General features: G+C 34.7%; 4 protein-coding genes across 4 annotated transcripts; 2 read left to right on the top strand and 2 right to left on the bottom strand.

Annotated features, from left to right (window-relative positions):
• Positions 1-901: 901 nt before the first annotated feature.
• Positions 902-6,319, top strand: LOC133295861 (110 kDa U5 small nuclear ribonucleoprotein component CLO). The gene is made up of 10 exons (XM_061494726.1): positions 902-1,717; positions 1,980-2,048; positions 2,146-3,339; positions 3,457-3,555; positions 3,691-3,849; positions 3,925-4,010; positions 4,096-4,294; positions 4,594-4,704; positions 5,163-5,369; positions 5,712-6,319. Exons 1-10 carry the CDS (start codon positions 986-988, stop codon positions 5,808-5,810), a joined length of 2,955 nt encoding a protein of 984 aa, XP_061350710.1. The 5' UTR covers positions 902-985; the 3' UTR covers positions 5,811-6,319.
• A 1,201-nt stretch (positions 6,320-7,520) lies between these two features.
• LOC133295870 (probable protein phosphatase 2C 54) lies at positions 7,521-10,915 on the bottom strand. The gene is made up of 4 exons (XM_061494739.1): positions 10,593-10,915; positions 9,598-9,795; positions 8,652-8,863; positions 7,521-8,452 (listed from the first exon to the last, which is right to left on the bottom strand). Exons 1-4 carry the CDS (start codon positions 10,752-10,754, stop codon positions 7,891-7,893), a joined length of 1,134 nt encoding a protein of 377 aa, XP_061350723.1. The 5' UTR covers positions 10,755-10,915; the 3' UTR covers positions 7,521-7,890.
• Positions 10,916-15,648: 4,733 nt separating this feature from the next.
• LOC133295838 (uncharacterized) lies at positions 15,649-17,060 on the top strand. Its single transcript, XM_061494698.1, has 2 exons — positions 15,649-16,194; positions 16,458-17,060. The coding sequence occupies exons 1-2, from the start codon at positions 15,649-15,651 to the stop codon at positions 17,058-17,060; spliced, it is 1,149 nt and encodes a 382-aa protein (XP_061350682.1).
• A 2,995-nt stretch (positions 17,061-20,055) lies between these two features.
• Positions 20,056-22,137, bottom strand: LOC133295889 (small ribosomal subunit protein uS17). Its single transcript, XM_061494780.1, has 6 exons — positions 22,053-22,137; positions 21,880-21,920; positions 21,674-21,774; positions 20,671-20,815; positions 20,479-20,568; positions 20,056-20,376 (listed from the first exon to the last, which is right to left on the bottom strand). The coding sequence occupies exons 1-6, from the start codon at positions 22,062-22,064 to the stop codon at positions 20,286-20,288; spliced, it is 480 nt and encodes a 159-aa protein (XP_061350764.1). The 5' UTR covers positions 22,065-22,137; the 3' UTR covers positions 20,056-20,285.
• Between the last annotated feature and the right edge of the window lie 1,612 nt (positions 22,138-23,749).

The following is a 23,749-nucleotide window of genomic DNA, read 5'->3' as shown; positions in this document are numbered from 1 at the left end:
CGTCATCTGCAAAATATACACGGTGACTCCGTAAACTCACCACCCCAATAATTCAAGACCTATAACAATGGCCGTTGAATCATTTTCAAAGTCATCAAATCTATAACCAAGGTTTCAAGCTAATTGCATTCCTTGAACAATATCCTAAACCTCAGGATTGAAGGCTGACCAAGTTTCAAATATAATGAGCAAAACCTCTGATCCGCGTTGGCTCAATTTGTTAATGTGAAAATTTTGCTAACCAAATGTGGAGCTACACATCATTGTTAGAACTTTAGGCCCAATCACTAGCAATTATTTTTTAAAAATTTAGGACTTCGTCCATTTTTAATCCAAAAAATTATATAACTTTATCATGCCAAACAATTTCATGGAGTCGCTTTTTAAAAGAAAAATTACCTTATTAGTTTTTGTTTAATAAAATTTAATTCGTAATATCCGTATGTGAGTTAAGAATTGCAAAAGTATTTAGTTTATCAGAATGGATTAGGATTTATTGTAGGGAAAAATGTTTTTTATTTTAAATGACACAACTTATATCCTTTCACTTTCACAAGAAGTGGGACCCACACTTTTTATTTTTTTGTCAACTCTCTCTCTTCCTTTATCTATTTCTTTTTCTCTCTTAAAATGACACAACTTTACATCCTTTAAAATGACACACACTTTACCTTTTATTGTAAGGTAAGTGTGCTAATGCTAAACATGAAATGTATAGTTATAGACTTATAGTTGAAAGTGCATACCCGACAGCAAATATTCAAATAATGCCTATCACGGACTTTACTGTATTTTGTTTTTATTGGGCCGGGCCCAGTCCACTGGAAATATCGTCTTCCTTCGTCTCGTTTCGTTTCGTTTCGTTCCTTACCCTAAAACCCGAAAAACCCCACTGGTTCAGACGACGGTGAATCCAGCTCCCGCTACTTCTCTAGTGTTTTTCACACTTCACAGACTCTAATTCTATCCATTGTTAGATTCGAACATGGACGATAGCTTGTACGATGAGTTCGGAAACTACATCGGGCCGGAAATTGAGTCCGACCAAGACTCTGACAGAGAAGAAGAAGACGACGCCGAGGAACCCGAGGAAGCCGCCGCATCGGACGGCGAGGGTCCGAGCAACGGATGGATGACAACCACCTCGAACGACGTGGAAATGTTGGACAACCAGGTGGTTTTGGCGGAGGACAAGAAGTACTACCCAACCGCGGAAGAGGTTTACGGCGAAGACGTGGAAACCCTAGTGATGGACGAAGACGAACAACCACTGGAACAACCGATCATAAAGCCGGTGAGGAACATAAAGTTCGAGGTTGGCGTGAAGGACTCTTCGACCTACGTGTCATCGCAGTTCCTGCTTGGGCTAATGTCGAACCCTAGCCTGGTGCGGAACGTTGCGCTGGTTGGGAACTTGCAGCATGGGAAGACGGTGTTCATGGATATGCTGGTTGAGCAGACCCACCACATGTCCACTTTTGATACCCAGAGCGAGAAACACATGAGGTATACTGATACTAGGATTGATGAGCAAGAGAGGAGGATATCGATTAAGGCTGTTCCTATGTCCCTTGTGCTTGAGGATAGCAATTCTAAGTCGTATTTGTGTAATATTATGGACACACCTGGTCATGTTAACTTCTCTGATGAAATGACTGCTGCTTTGAGGCTTGCAGATGGTGCTGTCTTGATTGTGGATGCTGCTGAGGGAGTAATGGTGAGTGGTAACTCTTTTCAGATTCTTAAATGTTGCTCATGATCCTTATTCATGTTTAGACTTTTGGGTATTGGTCAGTTCCAGTTGAAAACTAATAGAACTCTTATTTAGGTTTAATTTCAACTTTACTTAATTAATTGCTTTTTCAGTTGACAATCTTATAAATCATGATACAGTTGACCTATCCTATCTGTTAGATTATTTCTATCTCCTCCCGGGTATAATACTAGTTACCTAGTTTTTAGTTTCTTGTGATTTGTAGGTTAACACTGAGAGGGCAATACGCCATGCTATCCAGGAGCGACTGCCTATTGTCCTTGTGATCAATAAGGTGAACACATTCTTCATTAACTTTAATGGGGGCTTTTAAGTTTTAATCTTAGATCTCTCACGGTTTTATTCTTAGTTGTTATGTGTTCTGTTTTTAGGTTGACAGGCTCATAACTGAACTTAAACTGCCCCCAAAGGATGCTTATCATAAACTAAGGCATACTTTGGAAGTCATTAATAACCATATATCTGCTGCCTCCTCTATTGCTGGCGATGTCCAAGTTATAGATCCGGTTGCTGGAAATGTTTGTTTTGCAAGTGCGACTGCTGGATGGTCCTTTACGTTGCAATCGTTTGCTAAACTATATGGGAAGCTACATGGTATTCCTTTGGAAGCTAATAAATTTGCTTCTCGTCTTTGGGGTGACTTCTATTTTCATCCAGATACCAGAACTTTCAAAAAGAAACCCCCTGCCAGTGGAGGGGAACGATCTTTTGTTGAGTTTGTGCTGGAGCCACTTTACAAGATATATAGCCAAGTGATTGGGGAACATAAAAAGAGTGTTGAGACGACTCTTGCAGAACTTGGAGTCACTCTTAGTAATGCAGCATATAGATTGAACGTTAGACCGTTGCTAAGGCTGGCTTGTAGCTCAGTTTTTGGTCCAGCTTCAGGTTTCACTGATATGCTTGTTCAGCATATACCTTCACCCAAAGATGCTGCAATTAAGAAAGTTGATCATATATATACTGGGCCTAAAGACTCGTCCATTTACAAAGCCATGGTACAGTGTGATTCTTCTGGCCCCCTAATGGTTAATGTGACCAAATTGTATCCAAAATCTGATTGCAGCGTGTTTGATGCTTTTGGTAGAGTTTATAGTGGCAAGATACAGACAGGACAGACTGTGCGTGTTCTAGGAGAAGGATACTCACCGGATGATGAGGAAGACATGACTGTAAAAGAAGTAACAAAGTTGTGGGTGTATCAAGCTCGTGATAGGATGCCAATAGCTGAGGCTCCTCCTGGTTCTTGGGTTCTAATTGAAGGTGTGGATGCTTCAATCATGAAAACTGCCACTCTTTGTAATGTGGATTATGATGAGGATGTATATATATTCCGGCCTCTTCTGTTCAATACTCTGTCAGTGGTAAAAACAGCTACTGAGCCATTAAATCCAAGTGAGTTGCCAAAAATGGTGGAGGGCCTAAGGAAAATCAGCAAGAGTTATCCTCTAGCAGTTACGAAAGTTGAGGAGTCTGGGGAACACACTATATTAGGGACTGGTGAGCTGTACTTGGATTCAATTATGAAAGACCTGAGAGAGCTCTATTCTGAAGTAGAAGTCAAGGTCTTCTATTATTTTCCCTACTCAATTCTTCTGTAATTGATTTTTATTTCTTTTGGGTTAGACATTGAATTAGAGCTGTTCCTTTTGTGAAGATTATCCTTTGCTTTGCTTTTGTAGGTAGCAGATCCTGTTGTCTCATTTTGTGAAACTGTTGTTGAATCTTCATCAATGAAATGTTTTGCTGAAACACCAAACAAGAAGAATAAAATAACTATGGTAGGCATCTACCTCCCTTTGTTGTTGTGTTGGCTTCATCAAGAATAGTATATGGTTTAGTTCACAAAGACTTCTTTTTCTTCTGAAGCTGATTTAATTTTCACTTTACTCATAGTAACCTTGATCATTCTTTAGATTGCTGAGCCACTAGAAAGAGGCCTTGCAGAGGACATAGAGAATGGTGTTGTTAGCACGGATTGGAATAGAAAGAAGCTTGGGGAATTTTTCCAGACCAAGTATGACTGGGATCTTCTTGCTGCACGGTCAATATGGGCATTTGGCCCTGATAAGCAGGTAAATTCTCTCTATCTGTCTATTTGTCTGTTTGTCTTCCTGAACTTTTGTTTAACATATGCAATGATAATGCAGGGCCCCAATATTCTGTTAGATGACACCCTTCCGACGGAAGTTGACAAGAATCTGCTGAGTGCTGTGAAGGATTCCATTGTTCAGGGGTAAACATACTATACATTGAACTATTTAGCTATTCATTGATTAATTGATTGTACATTGATTATGAGGTTTTATGTCATTTTATAGATTTCAGTGGGGTGCACGAGAAGGACCTCTCTGTGATGAGCCCATCAGAAATGTTAAGTTCAAGATTGTTGACGCAAGGATTGCTCCTGAACCACTTCATCGGGGATCTGGCCAGATCATTCCAACAGCACGACGAGTGGCCTATTCAGCTTTCCTTATGGCTACCCCTAGGCTTATGGAACCAGTATATTACGTAGAGGTACATGCTTGCTATTTTATACTTTAATGATGGCTGCATATCAAATTTGATTGTAATCATTCTGTGATTTCTTACATTTTGAATAATTGATTATTATATTATGTGAGAAGGATTTGTATTAAAGCTAATAAGCCGAACATGTTCGTAGTTTGAATTTAAATGATGGCCTAATCAAATATGGCTGGGCATAAAACAATTGTATTTGTACTAATTTTAGTCAGTGTTTTGAGATCAATAATTTTAATATTTCACTGATACTTGCTTTGATGGTAATGTTATTCTGTTGGCCTTTGCATCAGATTCAAACACCAATAGATTGTGTATCTGCGATCTACACTGTGTTATCCCGTAGGCGTGGACATGTTACTGCTGATGTTCCTCAACCAGGCACGCCGTCTTACATTGTTAAGGTTGGTGGCTAGCTTTTGCCTACAAACTTTTAATGGATGTTGCTTCTTTAGACGACTATGATTTTGTTAGAGAATAATATAAACCATTAAAGAAGCCCTCACTCATAAGCTTAAGCTGTTGGGTTGAAAGGGTTTTGTACATGGTATTAGAGCCTTGGTGTAACAGGTTCGATCCTCACCGCCTCCATTTAATTAATAATTAATCAAGTCTTGTGGAGTTTCTTAGCACAGGTAGGTGGGCCTGTGCATTGTCCACCCTTCAAGCCCAGTGAGCTCTTGTGTGAGGGGGCGTGTTAGAGAATAGTATAAACCATTAAAAAGGCCCTCACTCATCAGCTTAAGCTTTTGGGTTGAATTGGTTCTTTACAAGTTTTGAAGATGTTTTGATTATAGGGTTGAGTTTCTTTATGTGTGCTTGAGAAACTTGGTTTGCTGACTTTGTTCGTCACTTGTCTCAGGCATTTTTGCCAGTGATAGAATCTTTTGGTTTTGAGACGGACTTGAGATACCATACGCAAGGTCAAGCATTTTGCCTTTCAGCTTTTGATCATTGGGCTATTGTTCCCGGAGATCCTCTGGACAAAAGCATTGTTTTGCGCCCACTTGAACCAGCACCAATCCAGCACCTTGCCCGTGAGTTTATGGTAAAAACAAGGCGTAGGAAGGTATGGCTTTTTCCTCCTTGTTCTCTAGGCAGTCACTAACTATTATAAAATTTTATTTTTTATTTAAATTTTTTCCTCGAGGTCTTATGATAATCATCATTCACATTTATGTTCAAGCCCTCGTAGCTTTGATGATTTGCTTTAACCTTTTGTGTAAAGAAGGGAAAATAAAAAGAAGAATATCTTTAAGTAGAACACACGAGTCATGCAATGTTATTAGAGGGAAGTTAGAGGAATGTCAGGATATTTTTAAAATATCTGGAAAAAAAAGCATCTATGCTAACTGTCCTCTGCAAACAGCACTGCATTTAACGCATGTTACTCCTGTATATAATCTTGCAGGGAATGAGTGAGGATGTCAGCATAAGTAAGTTCTTTGATGAGGCTATGATGGTCGAGCTGGCACAGCAGGCAGCAGATCTTCATCAACAAATGATGTGATTCTTTATAGAAGCTTCTATCCAATTTGGTCTTCATTTTTTATTTTTCTTCAGAAGTTTGGGCCTTTGGGCTGTTCGATTCATAAACAAATGATATGTGATGCAAGCAAAATTGTAAGTGTTTTGCTTTGCGAGTTGGCTTTTTTTTTTTTGAGTGTGCTCAAGGGTATCCCCACCCCCTTTGGGGGTGAGACTCTAATCCCAACCGTGCATTGTCGGTCTCTTGCGGGGGTAGCATTATCCAATCCGTTTTTTCCATATCCAGAGCTCGAACTCGAGACCACTGGTTAAGAGAACTCAGACACCTTCCATCTGAGTCGACGGGTTTGGGTTGCTTTGCGAGTTGGCTTTGGCACAACTGTTTAATGTACTGGTGCAAACACCTATGCCATTGAAGGTATCACCAATCCAGCGGGGGCATCTTTTGTATCTGTAATTCTGTGTTGAAGGTATCACTAATTGTAGTAGTACTAATATTATTCCCACCCCTCCCCAAAACAATGAAAATTGTACGAATGATTTTATTTTCAATGCCTGCATACTACATAGGTTCAAGAAACTTCTATTTTCACTGAAGTTAGTGCAACAGTAATTCCGTGAGTCAAGCCACAAAAACCAGGCAACGCTGAAAAAATATGATAGATAATTTAGGCTGGGCCCTTGGTTTTGTGATGGTATACGCACCGAAGCACGGACACGTGGTTTGAAAAAAAAATTGCGTGTCGGACACGTGTTGTCACGGACATGCTCGGACACGCGGTCAACATTTGGGGATACGCGGTCAATTCTCCGACACGTTCCGACATGTTTTTTGGACACGCGATCAACTTTTTAGGACACGCAGTAAACGTTAGGATATGCTCGGATACGTTTTTTTTTTTATTAATTTTAATTTTATTTTGTTAACTAAATATAAAAGAAATAATTTATAAATTAATTTTTTTTTGTTATAAAATTTGATATGAAAAATTAACAAAGTACAAAAAATTATTTATATTTATATTTATGTTACGAAATTTAAATATTTGACTGGTTATACGACTTATTATGGACTTTTATATGTATTAAATATAAATTATATTATATATATTAAAAATTTATTTAATATCAAAACGTGTTCAAATATGACATTTTTTAGAATTAACGTGTCGGCGTGTCGTGTCCCGTTCCGTGTTCCGTGCCCGTGACCGCTGTGTCCTTTACTGATGGGGAATTCGCTGAAAGGCCCTCATTCATCTTTATATCGCGTTCTCATTTTTATTCGCTGAGGGTGAAAACAAATGTTTGAGCATGATTCACTTCCGTGGAAATAATTCAACACCTTTTTGGGATTTTACTATTCATGATGCACACTGTTTTTGCACCCCTCATTGGAGAATAATCCACCTACGTCACTACAGCTTGGCGTCATTGATTGTCGGTGATCACTTTCTATATTCCTTTCATGAAGGTGTTAGGACTTTTTAGTGTTGTGATCAAGAGCGTTTTTACTAAGTGCGCTTAGTGATTGGTCCACGAGCCACCACACACAAAATAATGTAGGCCCTGGGAAAATTTACTCTAGTAGAATAAAGCAATTTGAATAGTTTTTTTAAAATGCTTTTGACCTCAATCATCAGAATCGGAACGAATAATAATCTCCAATCTCCAATGGGGTCCAAAAACTTTCAGCTCCACACCATGAGTTTGTTCTAATAAAATCATTAAAGGCAAAAAAGTTCACACATTTTGGAGGCATCTTGGAGCTTCTGTAGCTAACAAGAAAAATGCGTGTGTTAAGTCCATCTGCTATGAGGAGCTTGACCGTTAAACAAAATTAAAATCAATGAAAAATAAAGAGTAAAATGCCACAATATTGTGTGCATAAATCACAATGCCCCAGGTATACATCATTCATATCCTCTAATCAGTTGCACTCTCAATTATACGATGATATGCATTTTATTAGAATTTGGCACCTAAGTATGCTTATTGCTCTCTCAGGGATCAGCAACCAGAGGAAGCAGGAAGGCATTTTCTGTGTGATAGATGAATTTATGTACATAGTCACAGCTAGTGTTGCAGTTGCAGACAAGAATGTTCTATCCTTGAAGCAGGTATTTAAGACTCTGAAGTCCCTCAGCAGATATGCTTCTCCTGACTCTAGGCCTTTCAACAACCACAGGTGGTGGTGGATCTGAGTGAAAACATACCATCACCACTGTCAAGTTGTCAGTTGCTCCTCTCTTCATTGCTTCCCCTATTAGTTCCTTGCAACACTGTTTCACATCATTATGCTCTTGAAGCCTCCTCCGAGCATAATCTACAGCATTTTGGCTACGAAAAACATCCCAGATTCCATCACTGCCAATTATCAAGAACTCATCTTCTTTGGTTAATGTGATCAATTTAAGTTCAGGCTCAGCACTCAGTGGTCCAACTCTTCCACTCATTCCCTTCATTCCTTCAAGATGCCAGTCACCAAGAGCACGTGTAACTCCTAACTGGCCATTCAGGTAACCATCATCAATGAATCCACCAAGGGACTCAATCCGCATCCTTTCTTTAATACACAAGGGCCTATGATCTTTGGACATTTCTATAGCCACTCCACAACGGGACAACACTGCCCTGCAGTCTCCAGCATTGGCTACAAGTAAAGACCTGTATACAAGACGATGACATTTATTTCAAACACATCCCATACTAAAATAGCTGCATTAAAACTCTATTCAAAACAATTAAACAAGGTGCTATGATTCAAGATTTATGCAACTCAAAACATTAGTGGAGAGAAGGGAACAAGAATGTGATACTAGGACACTACATCTGACTCCAGAGAAGAGTGGAGATGGGTGTTCACCTTCCAAATATAATTGCAGTCAGTGCAGTTGTACCAGAAGACTGGGAAGACTCAATAGAGCATGTTTTTTCAAACTCTGCATCTGTCTTCAAAAATGATTTTGTGACCACCTTCTCAAGTTCCAAAGGAAAGTCAGCATCTTCAACAATCACCCTCGGCAGATGATCACGAACAAATTGCGCAGCACTCTTCCCTCCATGTCCATCAAATACCTACACAGCAAACCATTTGTCCTTTACATGTCAAATCCTGATTAAAAGGAAGCATACCTACAAAAAGATTTTTATCCTCCTTTTGTGCTGAGTGAATTTTCCTAGCTAATATAATTTGTTTTACCCACAATTCATCAATTACAACGCTGAAATGGGAGGGGGATGACAATGAAGAAGAGAGGCCAAGATCTCACCTTTTAAAAAATTCAAACTAGGAAATATTCTAATCACTCAATCTTGTGAACTTGTTTAAATTTTAATTTATTTAATAAGTAAACATAAGCAGAATAGGTTAATGGAACATGTTATCTAATATTTCCTAACTTTGACTCATAACATCGTATAATGTTATCTGGTCTTTGTATAGTTCTATACATATCTAATTATATGTTCATTTGCTTGCTAATTTATGGGAGAGGAAACTTTTGAGGCATGAGTTCTCATTGTGTAAAGAGACCATTTCAACTGAAGCAAAAACATATCCAACTATGAGACCATATCCCATTGTGTGATATGAACACAAGATGATTGACCCCCCTTTCAGAGAAGGTACCTACCTGTCTTTTAAGTTATTCATCAACTGATGCAAGAAACACTTTCTAGCTGGTTCCTATTCGTTTGTGGATTAAGAATGTTTTGAATTTTCTTCCCATTATTATCACAAAAATAGCAATGGAAGAATTAAATTGAAATTATGACAACAGACAATTAGCATAATCAGTTAGATGACTTACACCATAAAGCGAAACAGCTTCCTCACTGTGAACATCATAACCAAATTTCTTCGCCAAGTCTCCAATGCAAATGTGGGTATCCTCCATGTAAGGGCGTTCTCCAATATGAGACCACTCTCCAGACCGAAGAGAAGGGACAAAGTTCATCAGGTTCTGTTTTTTGTCTGCAAACTCTGTATCCTCACATATGCTTTCCATCTAAAATGTACCACAGCAGAAAAAAGCAAATGAGCTAACATAATAGGAGCCTTATGCAGCCAAAAAAGTTAGGAAATAGAAGATGCTGCTGGTTTCACGAGTAGCTTGTTGGTTTGGAGCTTGTCTTTTAACCACAAAGAACTCGCTCCAAACCCAGCACAAAAGAAGATGAGTAGAAGATGCTAAAACAACATCAAATGAGCCATGGAAAGTAAGAAATAGAAAAGTACTTTCATAAAATACACAAACACAACATAATTCTGAAATTTTATCTGTCGTCAATTTCAGCAATCCGTAACTATCATCAAAAGAAAGTTATAATTATGAACCAACAAAATGTGCTCACAAATAAGAATCGTTTAGAAAAAGAATGCAAAATGAAGGAACGCAGTTAGATAACAAACTTAGTTTCCAGTCTCCAATTTCTAACACAATTACTTCTAACATAGCTAGCCTTTAATAATCACATCTGAGAAAATTTCAAGATCACATAACCCTTAGAAGTTATATTTATTTTGCAGGTTATCTTCTACCTAAGAAACACGAGAAGCATCCAAGAAAAGGATGAGCAAGGATACAAATAATAATAATAATAAAAACCTTTGAACCATCTAAAACAAATTACCAATTAAGTCTATTTGAAGTCTCCAAAGTCTGATTGAAAGAGTATGCACAAAAGTTAGGTAACAGTATCTAGGAAACAAAAAAAATACAAGAACCAAAAAGAAAAAATAAAATAAAATGGCAACCCATGAAAGAAAAAAAGAAAGAAGATGATAAGGGAATCCATAAATTACAGGGACGCAATTTTCAGAAGTCATCTGATCAGTGGGGGTTCTAAAAGAAGAGGCTTTTTCGCGGTTGGCATGCAAGAGATCACAATGCAGAGGCCATGACATCCTTCTGTTATCAAGATTCTCCATATCTTGAGCAACTTGCTCACCGTCCTGCACACACATGGTGAGGTTTTGCAAGTAGTACCTTCTCAGCAACTAGCAGTTGCAGTTGCAGCCATTGAAATCACAAAGTAAAAGTCACAAACAACTCGCACATGTAAGAGACTTGATGAAAGTTTGTGGCTTAAACTAAAGAGACATAAAGAGAGAGAAAAGAAGATTCTTAGAATATGTTGGAAAAAAAAATGATGGGGTTACTATTATGTTTATTTGAATATATTAGTGTCAGCGTGAATGAGTGTGAAAAAGAACAAGAGCCGTTAAGGTTCCAGATTTTTCTATGAAAGCGTGGTCCAAAATTGTTGGTTGGATTTATTAGGTGATTCTTTATATTAACTATAATGTTTTTCACAATTAAGCTTCCATGATGTCCTTTTCAATGCTGACTTGATATTGTTTTCCTTCTCTTTTTTCTACCTTCATATGTAACACTCTCAGATAATCTCTCATGTGAAAAATCTTCTAAGATATTTATACCAAATTTTTATGTTCTCATTTATACCAAATTTTTGTTGCTCTCATTAGGTACTGTAATGGCGCGTTCAAAACTCAACTTGCTAGGGATAATTTTCATGAAAATTAGGGAACTATTGTGGGAAGTTGGAATACATCATTAAATAAAACTGACTATGACTAATTGATCATAGCCATTTGAAACATCAATTTTTTTAATAATATATTTAGGTAATGTGTAGCCAATCTATGCACATATCAATTAATGACTCGTTTCAATCAAAATAAGTTATTTATAAATCATTAGGATTGGTCTACTGGTGAGAGATTTGAGTAGTTTACATGATTTCATAAGTTTAAACCACAGTGTCACTATTGTATAAAAAAAAAGTCATTTGTAACATTTTTTTAAAATGTTACATTTTTTCAGTGATGTGTTCATATGTGAATGTTGTATAAAACAGTTTTACTTACATCAAAAGTAATTAAAATTAAACAATGATTTTTTTTGTTCTAAGTGATTTATTGTTTGAACTTTTCACCATTATGCCAGCTAGAGAAAAATTAAAAGAAATCGAAGAGGTCTACTTATTACATAGCATACAATAATCCTCTGTCAAGAGCTTAACTAGAAACAAGTTAAGTCTTAAGTTATTTTTTGTTTAATAGAAATTGAACACACAACTTAATATAACCTATCCAAATCTCTCGGTCTCTTATCACTAAACCAATCCTAATTGCTGGAGTCTTCAGTTATAATGTTAGAAAAATATCAACAAAATGTTAGAAAAATATCAACAACATACACGAAAAGGAAATCCAACTAACGTTTAATAGATATAAACAAAAATTAATATTGTACTAACATAATAAATGTTGACTAATGATATTTTCCTTAAAAAAAATTGTGGTTGTTATAATACATGTGATAAATGTTGACTAATGATATTTAAAAAAAAAAGGAAATTTGGTAGTAATAATCAATCATTGTGGTGTCTAAAGGTATTCAAACCCAAAATTTGTAGCTGTAGGAAATTCCTTTTAGATTGTTCTTTTGAGGATAAGATCCATGAGTAAATAATTTCCTTGAGAGTTAGGTAGACGGGGTTTAGAGGTCCAACTCCAAGGTAGCAAGCAAATAACTATTTTTTTTTTTTAGCCATTTCTAATATTCAGAGCTGGCTTTCATACTAGCTATATTATTCAACACCACATTTATTACTTGCTAAACTAAACTACGCTTTTAGTTGAGGACATAGAAACTTACTCTATTATTTTATAAAAAAATTCAGACACGTGATTATCATTATCATTTTCCACAACGGGAGTGGTTGTTGTTGGTTTGACCCTCCTCCTAACGAGGGGCAACTAGTAATTTACAATGATAATATAATAGAGAAACAAAAGTATTGTATTATCTAGCTATATTCCCAAAATAAAGATATAATAATCCCTTTTTTTTCTCATCATAGAGATGCCTTCTGTAATTTGACCTTTTCTTATAAAAGGAAATAATTTGATCTTATCTTATAAAAGGGAAAAATAAAAGCAGATAAAGTCTTTCAATAGTTGAGATGCATTCATGCACCTTTTTGGAGAAGAGATTTGCTTATCAATTGGAGCATGCATTCGTGCTTAAAATATTTGCCGTTTTGGTTGTAATTCTCTCCTTCCCTTCCCAGAGAAAGAATGTACAAAGTTAAGGAATTAATGGCTATGTTCCACAGGTAAAAGATACGTGTTTAATCGGTGTATGACACAATACCTAATTTTTTAAAAAGCTAAGGTACGAGTACATCAATATATACTATATAAATAAATATTTATTAAAATGAAAGTTCGCTATTAATTTTGAAGAAAACAAGATTGCAAGAGTGTAATTGTGCTTTGAGAGAAGGAATTACTCAGAACGGGACTTGAATTTGTATTTTTAAATTTTTAAATGACAAGAATGGAATTAAGGATACGTTAAAAATACGAATGCAAGTCGTCAATTTTAAAATATCCATGCATCATATACCATTGGAAGATAGTGTAACAATAAGTTAAAAAGACATCCATCTAGACAACGGAGTTTGCTCTATTTTATTAATCACCAACAATGATGCAAAAAAGATTTAAAGACAAAATTTTATAAAGTTGATTGGCTAGTGCTAATATAAAGGACTTGTTCAGGGAAAACATAATAGGGTAACGACAATAGACGACTCTATTCGAGTTTCTATAATAGCCCTAGCTAGCTGCGTAAACAAATCAGCACCACCTTTAGATATAGCTCTATACATGAATTTGTTGGATCAAGTGCTGTATGACCCACCCCATCACTCATAAGTGCCCTAGTTGAGTTAATCATATATTAATAATATCAAGATAGTTAATCATATATGATCAAATTTTGTTTTTTTTATCCGAGTATGAGCTATATAAATTTAGTGGCTATCCCTGCTAGGATTCCAACAAGGACCATAATGTTGATATAAAAAGTACTCTTTATGGTCAAGTCAAGGTACCAAAAAGGAAGGTGCTCTTTTGCACTAAAAAGTTGTGTTATGACACTAAAGATGCACAAGAATCTTTCTCATTCATGCCTTGGTGGGAGAACGGTGTTCACTGAAGATTTGTGCCAATCCCACTTTGTCGTCAGTGGAAGGGCTCTAAGAAAATCAGTGCCTTCATATAACTCATTAGATGTGAGATTTTTTCATTGGTAATGGCCAATACCAAAAGGGCAAAAGTCAACTCAACGGGAAGTATATATATAACATAACAGCACTCGAGAAATTACAGAATCCTCTATACGAGCATTTTTATATTGTAACGAGTAGCGTCATTAAGCCAAAAGATTTGTGTGGTTCTGATTCTAATAGCACCATATTTATCCAATGTCATTGCGTCTTTGCTTTATGTTCCGAGTTCCGACCACTCGAGAGGAAGGGAAAACTAGAGACCGAATATAATATTTATCTACAGGGGAGTGGCTACAATAAATACTTGAGAGAAAAAAAATAGAGGCCATTACAATAAAATAAATAACAAAAAGCATCCGAATCTTACTAGTAGTAAAATAATGAATCGATTAAAATATTAATTAATGGTGATAAAAGAAGAGAGAAAAAAAAAATCATAATCATTTAAAAATGAATTAATTGATATAAGAAAACAAATAAACAAAACGACGTAGTTTTTGGGTGATAAAAAATAATTTATGGATACAAGAAAATTTGTTTCTTTGTGTGTTTTATTTGTTTCTTTACAAGAAAATTTATTACGAATGAAATTCAACTATAGATATAATTAATGGATGCATCAAATTTACACAAGCATAAATTGGATAAGATATGTTATATCTACGTAGAGGGGGAAAAAACAAAATAAAAGCCAAATTACTTTAATACACAATAGAGCAAGATTTTGTGAAACATGTTGGTCGAATTTCAATAACGACACTAATTGGTGATTTGGGCAAGACAGAAAGTAAACTTGCCAACCATACTTATAGGGTGTCAGACTATAAATGAGGGCAATTGCTTTGACAATGATGTGTAGACATCAACAGTACTTATAACAAGCCTAGGCTAGGCTAGACAATAGACATTGCTGACAGTTTTATTATTGATCCAGTACACCCCCCAACATAGTTAGTTGGCTTCAAGTCACGGACAGTGGGGCATACGCTACGCATATCAACTGGGGGCACAACTGTACAACTTAGGTCCAATTCCAGCTAGATCAATAATGCCATTGCCAGGGTTCCAGACCCATGCAACCACTGACCGTCAATTCAAACTTTCCCTCTGATGTAAAACCAATAATAACATGTCTTGCACATAACTTTGTTTTTTTTTTTTTATGTTTTTTTTTTTTATCTTGTTTTTGAGCTTCGACCCTTATACCAATATAATTATATAAATAAGGTTTAGTGTGTCATTTAAAAAGATATAAATTGTGTTCTTTTAATGACTTACACAGAGTATGACCGGTTATACTATGTGTAATTCTAAAAAATTATTTTTTTTCATTTTACATGTCAGTGATGTGAATGAGGAGAGAGAAAAAAATAATTTTTCATATTTACACAAAATATAACTGGTCATATTTTGTATAAATCATCTAAAAGGACACAGCTTATATTATTTAAAATAATACTTCTTTTTTCCATAAAAATATTGATCGTTACAAAAAGAATCACAATGGGAAATGTTGCTTTAGTGTTTAATTTGTTTTTTTTTTTGCCCGCATTCAGCAAATGATGCTTTAGTACTTATTTCGCTCTCTTTTCTTTCTTTGATTACTTTATCTTTGTTAATTTTTTAATTTTTTTTCCTTTGAATTTTATGCTTTGTCAGATGCAATTCTTACAGAAGAGTCTATAAAAAACATAACTCTTGAAGAAATTGATAAGGTACTGCAGAGCAATGGGAAATGCCTCTCTGATTATCCGTCAATGCCACGCATCAATAGTGAAACTTTGCTTGATATGCAAAATCGATTAGTGTTGGATGAATTAATGTATGACATATTTACTTTGGAAGAGGAGCATAAAAGACTAATTAATTCCCTCACTGATGAGCAGAAAGCTGTTTATGATAAAATTGTTTTAGCAGTTACGACAGGTAATGGAGGGTTATTTTTCCTATACGGGTTCGGTGGTACAGGAAAAACATTTATTTGGAATACTCTTTCAGCATCTATTAGATCAAAAGCTGGAATCGTACTTAATGTTGCTTCTAGCGGAATTGTTTCCCTTCTGCTTCCTGGAGGACGAACAGCGCATTCTAGATTTCGTATTCCTATTCAAATCAATGAAGATTCAACGTGTAATATAAGGCCGAAATCTACTATAGCTGAGTTGCTGTCAAAAACAAAGCTAATCATTTGGGATGAAGCTCCAATGGTACATAGATTTTGCTTTGAGGCTCTGGATAGGACACTGAGAGATGTTCTTAGAATTTCTGATACAAGCTGTGTTGATATGCCATTTGGTGGAAAAGTTGTTGTTCTTGGGGAGGGGGCTGAACCTTTAGCCATCACTGTTCCCCCGCACTCCGGATTAGTCCCATAGCCGGCTCAAAGAGTCGAAGCTCGTGGGGATACCGGAGGGAGCCAACTCGTCTCAAAAAGATAATTAGGGTTGGGTAACTCCAAAAAAAAATATTACCTGTCATTCCTCATGGCAGCAGATAAGATATAGTTCATGCAACCATCAATTCTTCTCATCTATGGTCCCATTGTCATTTATTAACTTTGACCAAGAACATGCGTCTTAATTCTGGAAGTAGCGCTCACAATTTAGAGGAAATAAAAGAATTTTCTGAGTGGCTACTTAAAGTTGGGGATGGTAATCTTGGAGATGATGTTGATGGAGAATCTATTATAACAATTCCAGATGAATTGTTGATTAGAGAATCGGAAGATCCGCTGTCGGATATGGTTAATTTTGTTTATCCGAATCTCTTGGATAATATTTTGGATCAAACCTTCTTTAAAGAACGTGCTATTCTAACTCCTAAATTGTCCGATGTTGCTATGCTAAACGAGCACCTAATGTCTATGATTCCTGGTGAAGAAAGGACTTTTTTGAGTTCGGATAAAATTCTTAAGCAAGGTGGGACTTCCTCTGTTGAGGATGATGAAATCACCCATGAGATCTTAAATACATTATCATGCTCAGGGATTCCTGATAATAAATTAATCTTGAAAGTTAAAGTTCCAGTAATGCTATTAAGAAATATTGATCAGTCGAGAGGTTTATGCAATGGCACGAGATTGCTTATTACAAAATTAGGGAATCATGTTGTTGAGGCAATTGTACTTACAGGAAGCAATATAGGGGAAACTGTGTTAATCCTAGAATGACGATGAGCCCATCGAGTCATACATTTCCTATAAATTTTCAAAGAAGACATTTCCCCCTGATTGTATCGTTTGCCATGACTATCAACAAGAGTCAAGGACAATCACTTTCACATGTTGCAATTTATCTCCGTAAGCCTGTCTTCACTCATGGGCAATTATATGTAGCACTGTCTAGAGTAAAAAGTAAGCATGGATTGAAGATATTGATACTTGATGAAAATGGCTGCGTTACGAATAGTACCCTTAATATAGTTTACAAGGAAGTATTTCAAAGACTGCTATAGTATATTGGGTTCTTTCTTCAAAGATATAACTTCGTTGTATGGTACAGGTAAAGACAAAAAAAATGACTGTTTATTCGCGTCTCTTTTCCTTATCTATCTTCAAAGATATGACCTTTATTATTCTATTTTCTTTCCTATTTTTAATGTAACAATGAATGACTGTTTTGTTATTTAAAAAAATGACTGTTTGGGACCTTTGAAATACTGACAAAATGAGTTCGGCCCGGAGGGCCGACCCACCATGCCAAACAAACCAATTTTTTTTCCCGTGCATCGGCACGGGTAATTCACTAGTTAGTTATAAGAGTGATAAATTTTTCTTGTGGCAAGTGGATTTATTCCCTATAAGAATGTGTATCTAAGTTATGTAACACTCCCAAGAAAATGCATTTAAGTCATGCATCACTCCCACAACTTTGGAAAAAGGAAAAAATTCACGACCCCGTGTGATAACTTATCTGCAATAAGTCAATACGACGTCGTTTTGGGACGAAAATCATGGTGTTTTTGTAATTTTAAGGTTATAATAGTCTTTATATTTATAATTTTTTAAGATTTCAATACCAAAACGACGTCGTTTTGAGAATAAATGCAGATAACTTATCTGCATTAACTGCAGAAACATTTTTTCCTTTATTTTTTAATCACTTAACCTTCTATGATTTTTTTCATCCACATCCCTCCTTACTCCTTTATACCGTTAGAAAAATAACTAAGTATACTTATTCTACTCTTCTTAGAAGAAGAAAATAAAGTGATAAAAAAGAAAAGAAAAATAAGACCAAATGTTATGAAAAATTAGAACACTTAATAAAATAACAAACGAAAAAAATAGTAAAAAAAATTCAAATGTGTCTAAAAAAAATAATATATAAAAGAAGAAAATAAAAAAATAAAAAAACTAGAAAAAAAAAATCATACTTTTGAATTTCCAATATTTTTTCTTTTATTTTTTTATCTTTGGTCTATTTATTCTTTCTATTTAGATATATTTGATCTTTTTTATATCTCTATTTTATTCTCTCTTTCTTTTTATTTTTTTTACAAAAATCTTTAGTAGATAGGGTGACACAAGACAAAAAAAAGGAGAACAAAACCAGATAAGATAGACAAAAAAATAAAAATAAAAAAAGGCCAAACATATTCAAAAGAGAGAGAATAGAATAGACCAAGAACAAAAAAGAAAAAATAAAACTAAATATATTGGAAACTCATAAAAGCGATTTCTTTTTATTCTATTTCTTTTTTATTTTATTTTTTATCTTAATTTTTTCTTCGAATTTTTTGTCTTCAGTCTACTTTTTTTCTTCATTTGGACTATTTTTATTTTTTTTTTAATTTGTCTTTTTGTGATTTTTAATATATTTGATATTATTTTTTTCTTCTACTTCTTTTGAGAGACAAACCACAAGTATCCGATACTGGAGGCAATCCTGTACGAGTCAGGTCCAGGATTGAAGCTTTAAATTCTTCCCAAAAGTATTGGGGAGAAGCGAACACATGTTCTCATCCCGACCTGATAAGTTATCATGCGCCAATTGAGCTACCATCATTTAGTTTCTTCTATTTTTTTGTTCTTATTCTATTTATTTATTTATTTTTGGCACATTTGACTTCTTTTTTTTTTACTATTTTCCCTTTTAGTCTTTTATTAAGGGTTTTAAATTTTCATAATATTTGATTTGATTTTTCTTTTTTTTATCATTTTATCTTTTTCTTCTAAGAATGGTAGAATAAATATACTTAGTTAATTTTCTAATAATGTTAAAGAAAGATGTGGATGAAAAAAAACCACAAGAGGTTAAATAATATTAAAAAAATACAAAAATATAAATGATTCAAAACAACACCACGTGTTTTTTTTTTTTTTTACTTTTTCCTTTGGAAAATCAAGGAACAGTGACCATTGTGCCACTGTTCACCAACTTTTTTACCTAAATGTCACGCGATCAGTGTTATTTTTCAATCTGCCACGGGACAAGTTCGCTTCTGACACAAGCGACCTCGGTTTGCTGATGTGTCAGCTTCCTGGTGATGTCAGAGTTCGCTTCTGACACAGGCGACATCGGTTGCAACAATATTTTAACCAAGTTCGCCTACATGGTAGGCGAACTTCATTTTTTTTGAAATTTTTTTTTTTAAAATTTAATACTTGTTATCCAATAAAAATGAGACACGTCAGCAAACCAAGGTCGCTTGTGTCAGAAGCGAACTTGCCCCCGTGGCAGATTGGAAAATAACACTGTTCGCGTGGCATTTATGTAAAAAAGTTGGTGAATAGTGACATTTTGGTCAATATCCCGGAAAATCAATGCATTACTCCCATGTGCACTTTTACATTGTGCTAACTAATATAAAATTACGCATAAAAATAATGTTACTTAAATGCACACACTTTCCATACATATTTCACTTATATGATAAATAATTTGTCAAAAATTAAACTTGTATTTACGACGGGTAAATGATGAAAATATATGAACCACTCCTTTAATGACCATGCGGGTTGTGAGTTATTTTTTCTCGGCATATATAATTTTATTTTCTATTACAATTTATTGAGAAAAAAAAAAATTTTAATGCCCTCCCAAAATACATAGTTATATTAAAATAGTAGTAAAAATAATTGGTAGTACGAATATCTTATCTCTAATTTTCTTAAGGCAACCATCTAACACATGACGGATGTACATGGAACAAAAATATTAAATATACATAATTGAAAAACAGAAATGGAGGACTTGAACAGTGCCAAAATAATTGCTAATAGTAATCTAGAACCATAACGTACATCAAAATCCTTAACATTTAACCACTCATCGAACAAAAGCTCAAAAGCAATCCAAAATTGATCAGATCTTCATATTTGTCACCTTCCAAAAATCAAATCTACTAACTAAAAAGGTAACACTGCCCTTCAATAAAAACTTACAATCAAATCTCAAATTCCGGTAAAGGCCTTCTTCGCACCACTAGAAGATCCAGCTGGGATAACTTTCAAGACATTGAACCTCACTGTCTTTGAGATTGGCCTACAGAAGTGATACATATAAAGGCAATCAGACAGAAACTTTATAATATACAAAAGATCTTCCGATTAATACACACAAAAAAAGTTTCTACTATAGTCTCACCTGCATTGACCAATAATAACATGGTCTCCTTCCTTCACACGGAAGCAAGGTGATACATGAGCAGGAATATTTGAATGCCTCTTCTCGTACCTAAGTAGAATAAGTTGCAAAAAACAAGGAATTACAATTTATGTTTCTTTAGTGGGCAACTACATATAAAAATTGGACACCAGAAGTATGACGGAAGAATACCTCTGATACTTCTTAATAAAATGAAGATAATTCCTCCTAACAATAATAGTTCTTGTCATCTTAGCACTGTGACAAGTTCCAGCTAAGATACGGCCCCGAATGGAAACATTGCCGGTGAAGGGGCACTTCTTGTCAATATAGGTTCCTGTATTGAATTGAAAAAAATAAAGTAAAATCAAAGACCTTGGATCAGCAACAGAAATGACCATAAGTCCATAACCACATACAGAGAGAAATAGCCAAGTCCTTTCATATGGAATGATACAAGTATAAAAAGAAGATTATGACATGACATGAGCAGAGTTTTAACTATATGTATTAAAAATCATCAGCCTCTCACTCATCAAATGTGGATTTTAAAGTAACTGGACTCGTGCAGATTATTCCGTTACCTAGATTATAACTATCTCCCAGCAACGCAAGCATAACACAACACCAGAGTATCTACATTTTTTTTTTATAGAAAACCTGAGTATGTGCATATATAAACCAATCACTGGATCATATAATAAAAAAATGTTCTTACAATACACGTATGTCTCACATCTCTGACTTGAAATGCTTTGTTTAAGAACCATTACAATAAAACAACACGCACTCCAATTTATCAGATAAAAACCACCAACAAAAATTAGCAAATATTTTCGACTACATCATATTTAAAGGAATGTATATCTATCTTTCATATCATGTTCAGCCTTTTGGAGACCATGTACAGTACTAACATCAACACAGTTCCACCATTAGATCAACATGAAAACTCAAAGCTTCACAATAGCGTTGCAAATTAAAAACAATGGATGTGTAGCAACCACTAAGAAAGAGGACCCTCAATGGGAAGATGATTCCAGAACTTAATTTACCAACACTCACATCCACAAAATTAAACATTTATTATAATTTGACTAAATCCATTTCCACAAAGATAACCTGATAGATTCAGGTTACACAGATTAAGCATTTTATGAGAGAGTGAGAGATAGAGATAGAGAAAGAGAAATACCTTCAATGGCATCCCTTGGAGTCTTAAATCCAAGCCCAATGGATTTCCAAAAGCGGTTCCCACCTTTTCCAGGCCTCTTTCCCTTCCCAGATTTTTTCGTGCTGAGAAAATTGGGAAAAGAACAAACTATTCTGAATCAACATAAGAATGAAAAGACCAAAAAACAAAATAAAAAATTAAGCATTGTTTAAAAATATTTAGTATACCTTAGAAAAACTTTTGGTTGCTTCAGAAAAGCTTTCTCAGTCTGCAACACATAGTTAAATAAAAAATCAATGGAAGATCCAAAAGAGACTTAAGTACTATCAGTAAAACGAGATGAAGAAAAAGACTATAAAATAAAAAAGTATATATATGGAAAAAATGGATATGAAGTTACTTGTTCAGCCATGGCGAAAGCAGTTATCGGCGAAGGTTGCAGAGGAAGATGTCTGTGTAGCCGCACTCAGAAACCCTAACCAGTTCTTCTCTGTGATTTGATGAAAGAAACTGATTTTGTTTGCGCCCTTTTTGGGCCAGATTTCAATTTCTGGGCTTTACCTTAGCCCAAAACAAAGAGCCAATAGGGTAGGGAAAAGGAGCGTTCATATTTTGTGCTAAAATATAAAAAGAAAAATTGTTAAGAAAAAAAAAAATCCGTGAGGGGTTGAGCACCATGTTAAGTAAATTAAGCTTTAATAAAAACATTAATATTTAATTTATTTATTTATTACGACGGCATAATGGTTTTGTTCATGTCCTTAGGAATATTATTAGTCTTTACCCAACAAAAACAAAATTGGTGGAAATACTTTTTTAAAAAAACCATGAATAAAAAAAGTTTATCATGCAAAGCATGGATTAGAGGACATTGTGTTATTATAAACTTGACTTGACCGTAAATCCTATATGTAGAGCTGGGTATAAGGGCCTACGTGGCTAAATGTATGAGTTGGTTTAACTCATGATGTGGGTTAAACCAACGCATTACTAAAAACAGGTCTACAAATTTGATCTGTTTAGTCCATGAGTTAATAAATTAAGATGTGTTAACATGCTAAACCGCATCTTTTCTTAAACAAAAAAAAAAATCTTATTTTCTACATTTTAAACTAATTTTTTCCAACAATTTCTCTTTCAATCCATTTTTTGCTTATGTTTCCTCTCTGTATAGTTTGCTAATCCAACAAAAGAGACTTCAAATTTTACTTCAAAATCATATCAAAACACAAAAGAGGGTGGGATAATTAACTCTCTAATATGAATATTCGCACACCCCTCTTTTTTTATGGTGTTTTTCAATTATATTCCTATTTAAAATTAAAAAAATAATGTTTAATAATTATTTTCTTATTTTTTCTTATTTTTTTCATATAATAATAATACTGAATTTCAAAAATATATAACCTGATCAAATTCCTCACCACTAAGTCTATTTCTAATAACTTATTTATTCTCAATTGTAAAATAACTCTTCCAAAGTCTGAACAAATCTTTGGTACTACAAAAGTACTGTACATCCTTTCCAAAAAGTTGAAAAATTGAGATTTAGATAGAAATAAAGATAAAGATATTATTCGTTTAAATGAGATAATAATTTCCTTTTTAAGAAAAGGGGAGTACCGAATTATACAGAAGAAAAATTCCCAAAGTCCACCCACCTGAATTGAAAATTATTATATGCAAAAGGACCTGACCGAGCAAATCCCTCAAGGAAAAAAATTAAGAGAGAACATTTTGAAATAAATAGACATAAAACCAGTACTAAGTTTCAATAATATGATCTCCAAATAATTAATTTATGTTCTATTAAAATTGCTGTGACAGAGGAAGAGGATTTTAAGAATATAAGCAATGTAATTCTTTGTAAGTATTGATATACAAGTAGTAGCCGTACAACTTATAATACTATGCTGGTGACATTAAAAGCAGTTTTGACCGAAGTAGTTACTGTAGAAGAAGTGATAATGGTGGGGGTGGCTACTACTCCAGCGAAAATGGTAAACATAGATGTGACATGAATAACGAAGTTAAGCAATTAGTACGAAGTAAAAAATAGCCGATAATTGTGTTTCGGGAGGTAACATGCATCTCAAT

The sequence above is a fragment of the Gastrolobium bilobum genome, unplaced genomic scaffold (assembly GCF_033153095.1).
Source record: "Gastrolobium bilobum isolate Gb01-03AN ecotype WA unplaced genomic scaffold, APGP_CSIRO_Gbil_v1 utg2195, whole genome shotgun sequence".
Taxonomy (NCBI): domain Eukaryota; kingdom Viridiplantae; phylum Streptophyta; class Magnoliopsida; order Fabales; family Fabaceae; genus Gastrolobium; species Gastrolobium bilobum.
This window is presented reverse-complemented; position numbering and strand designations above follow the sequence as displayed.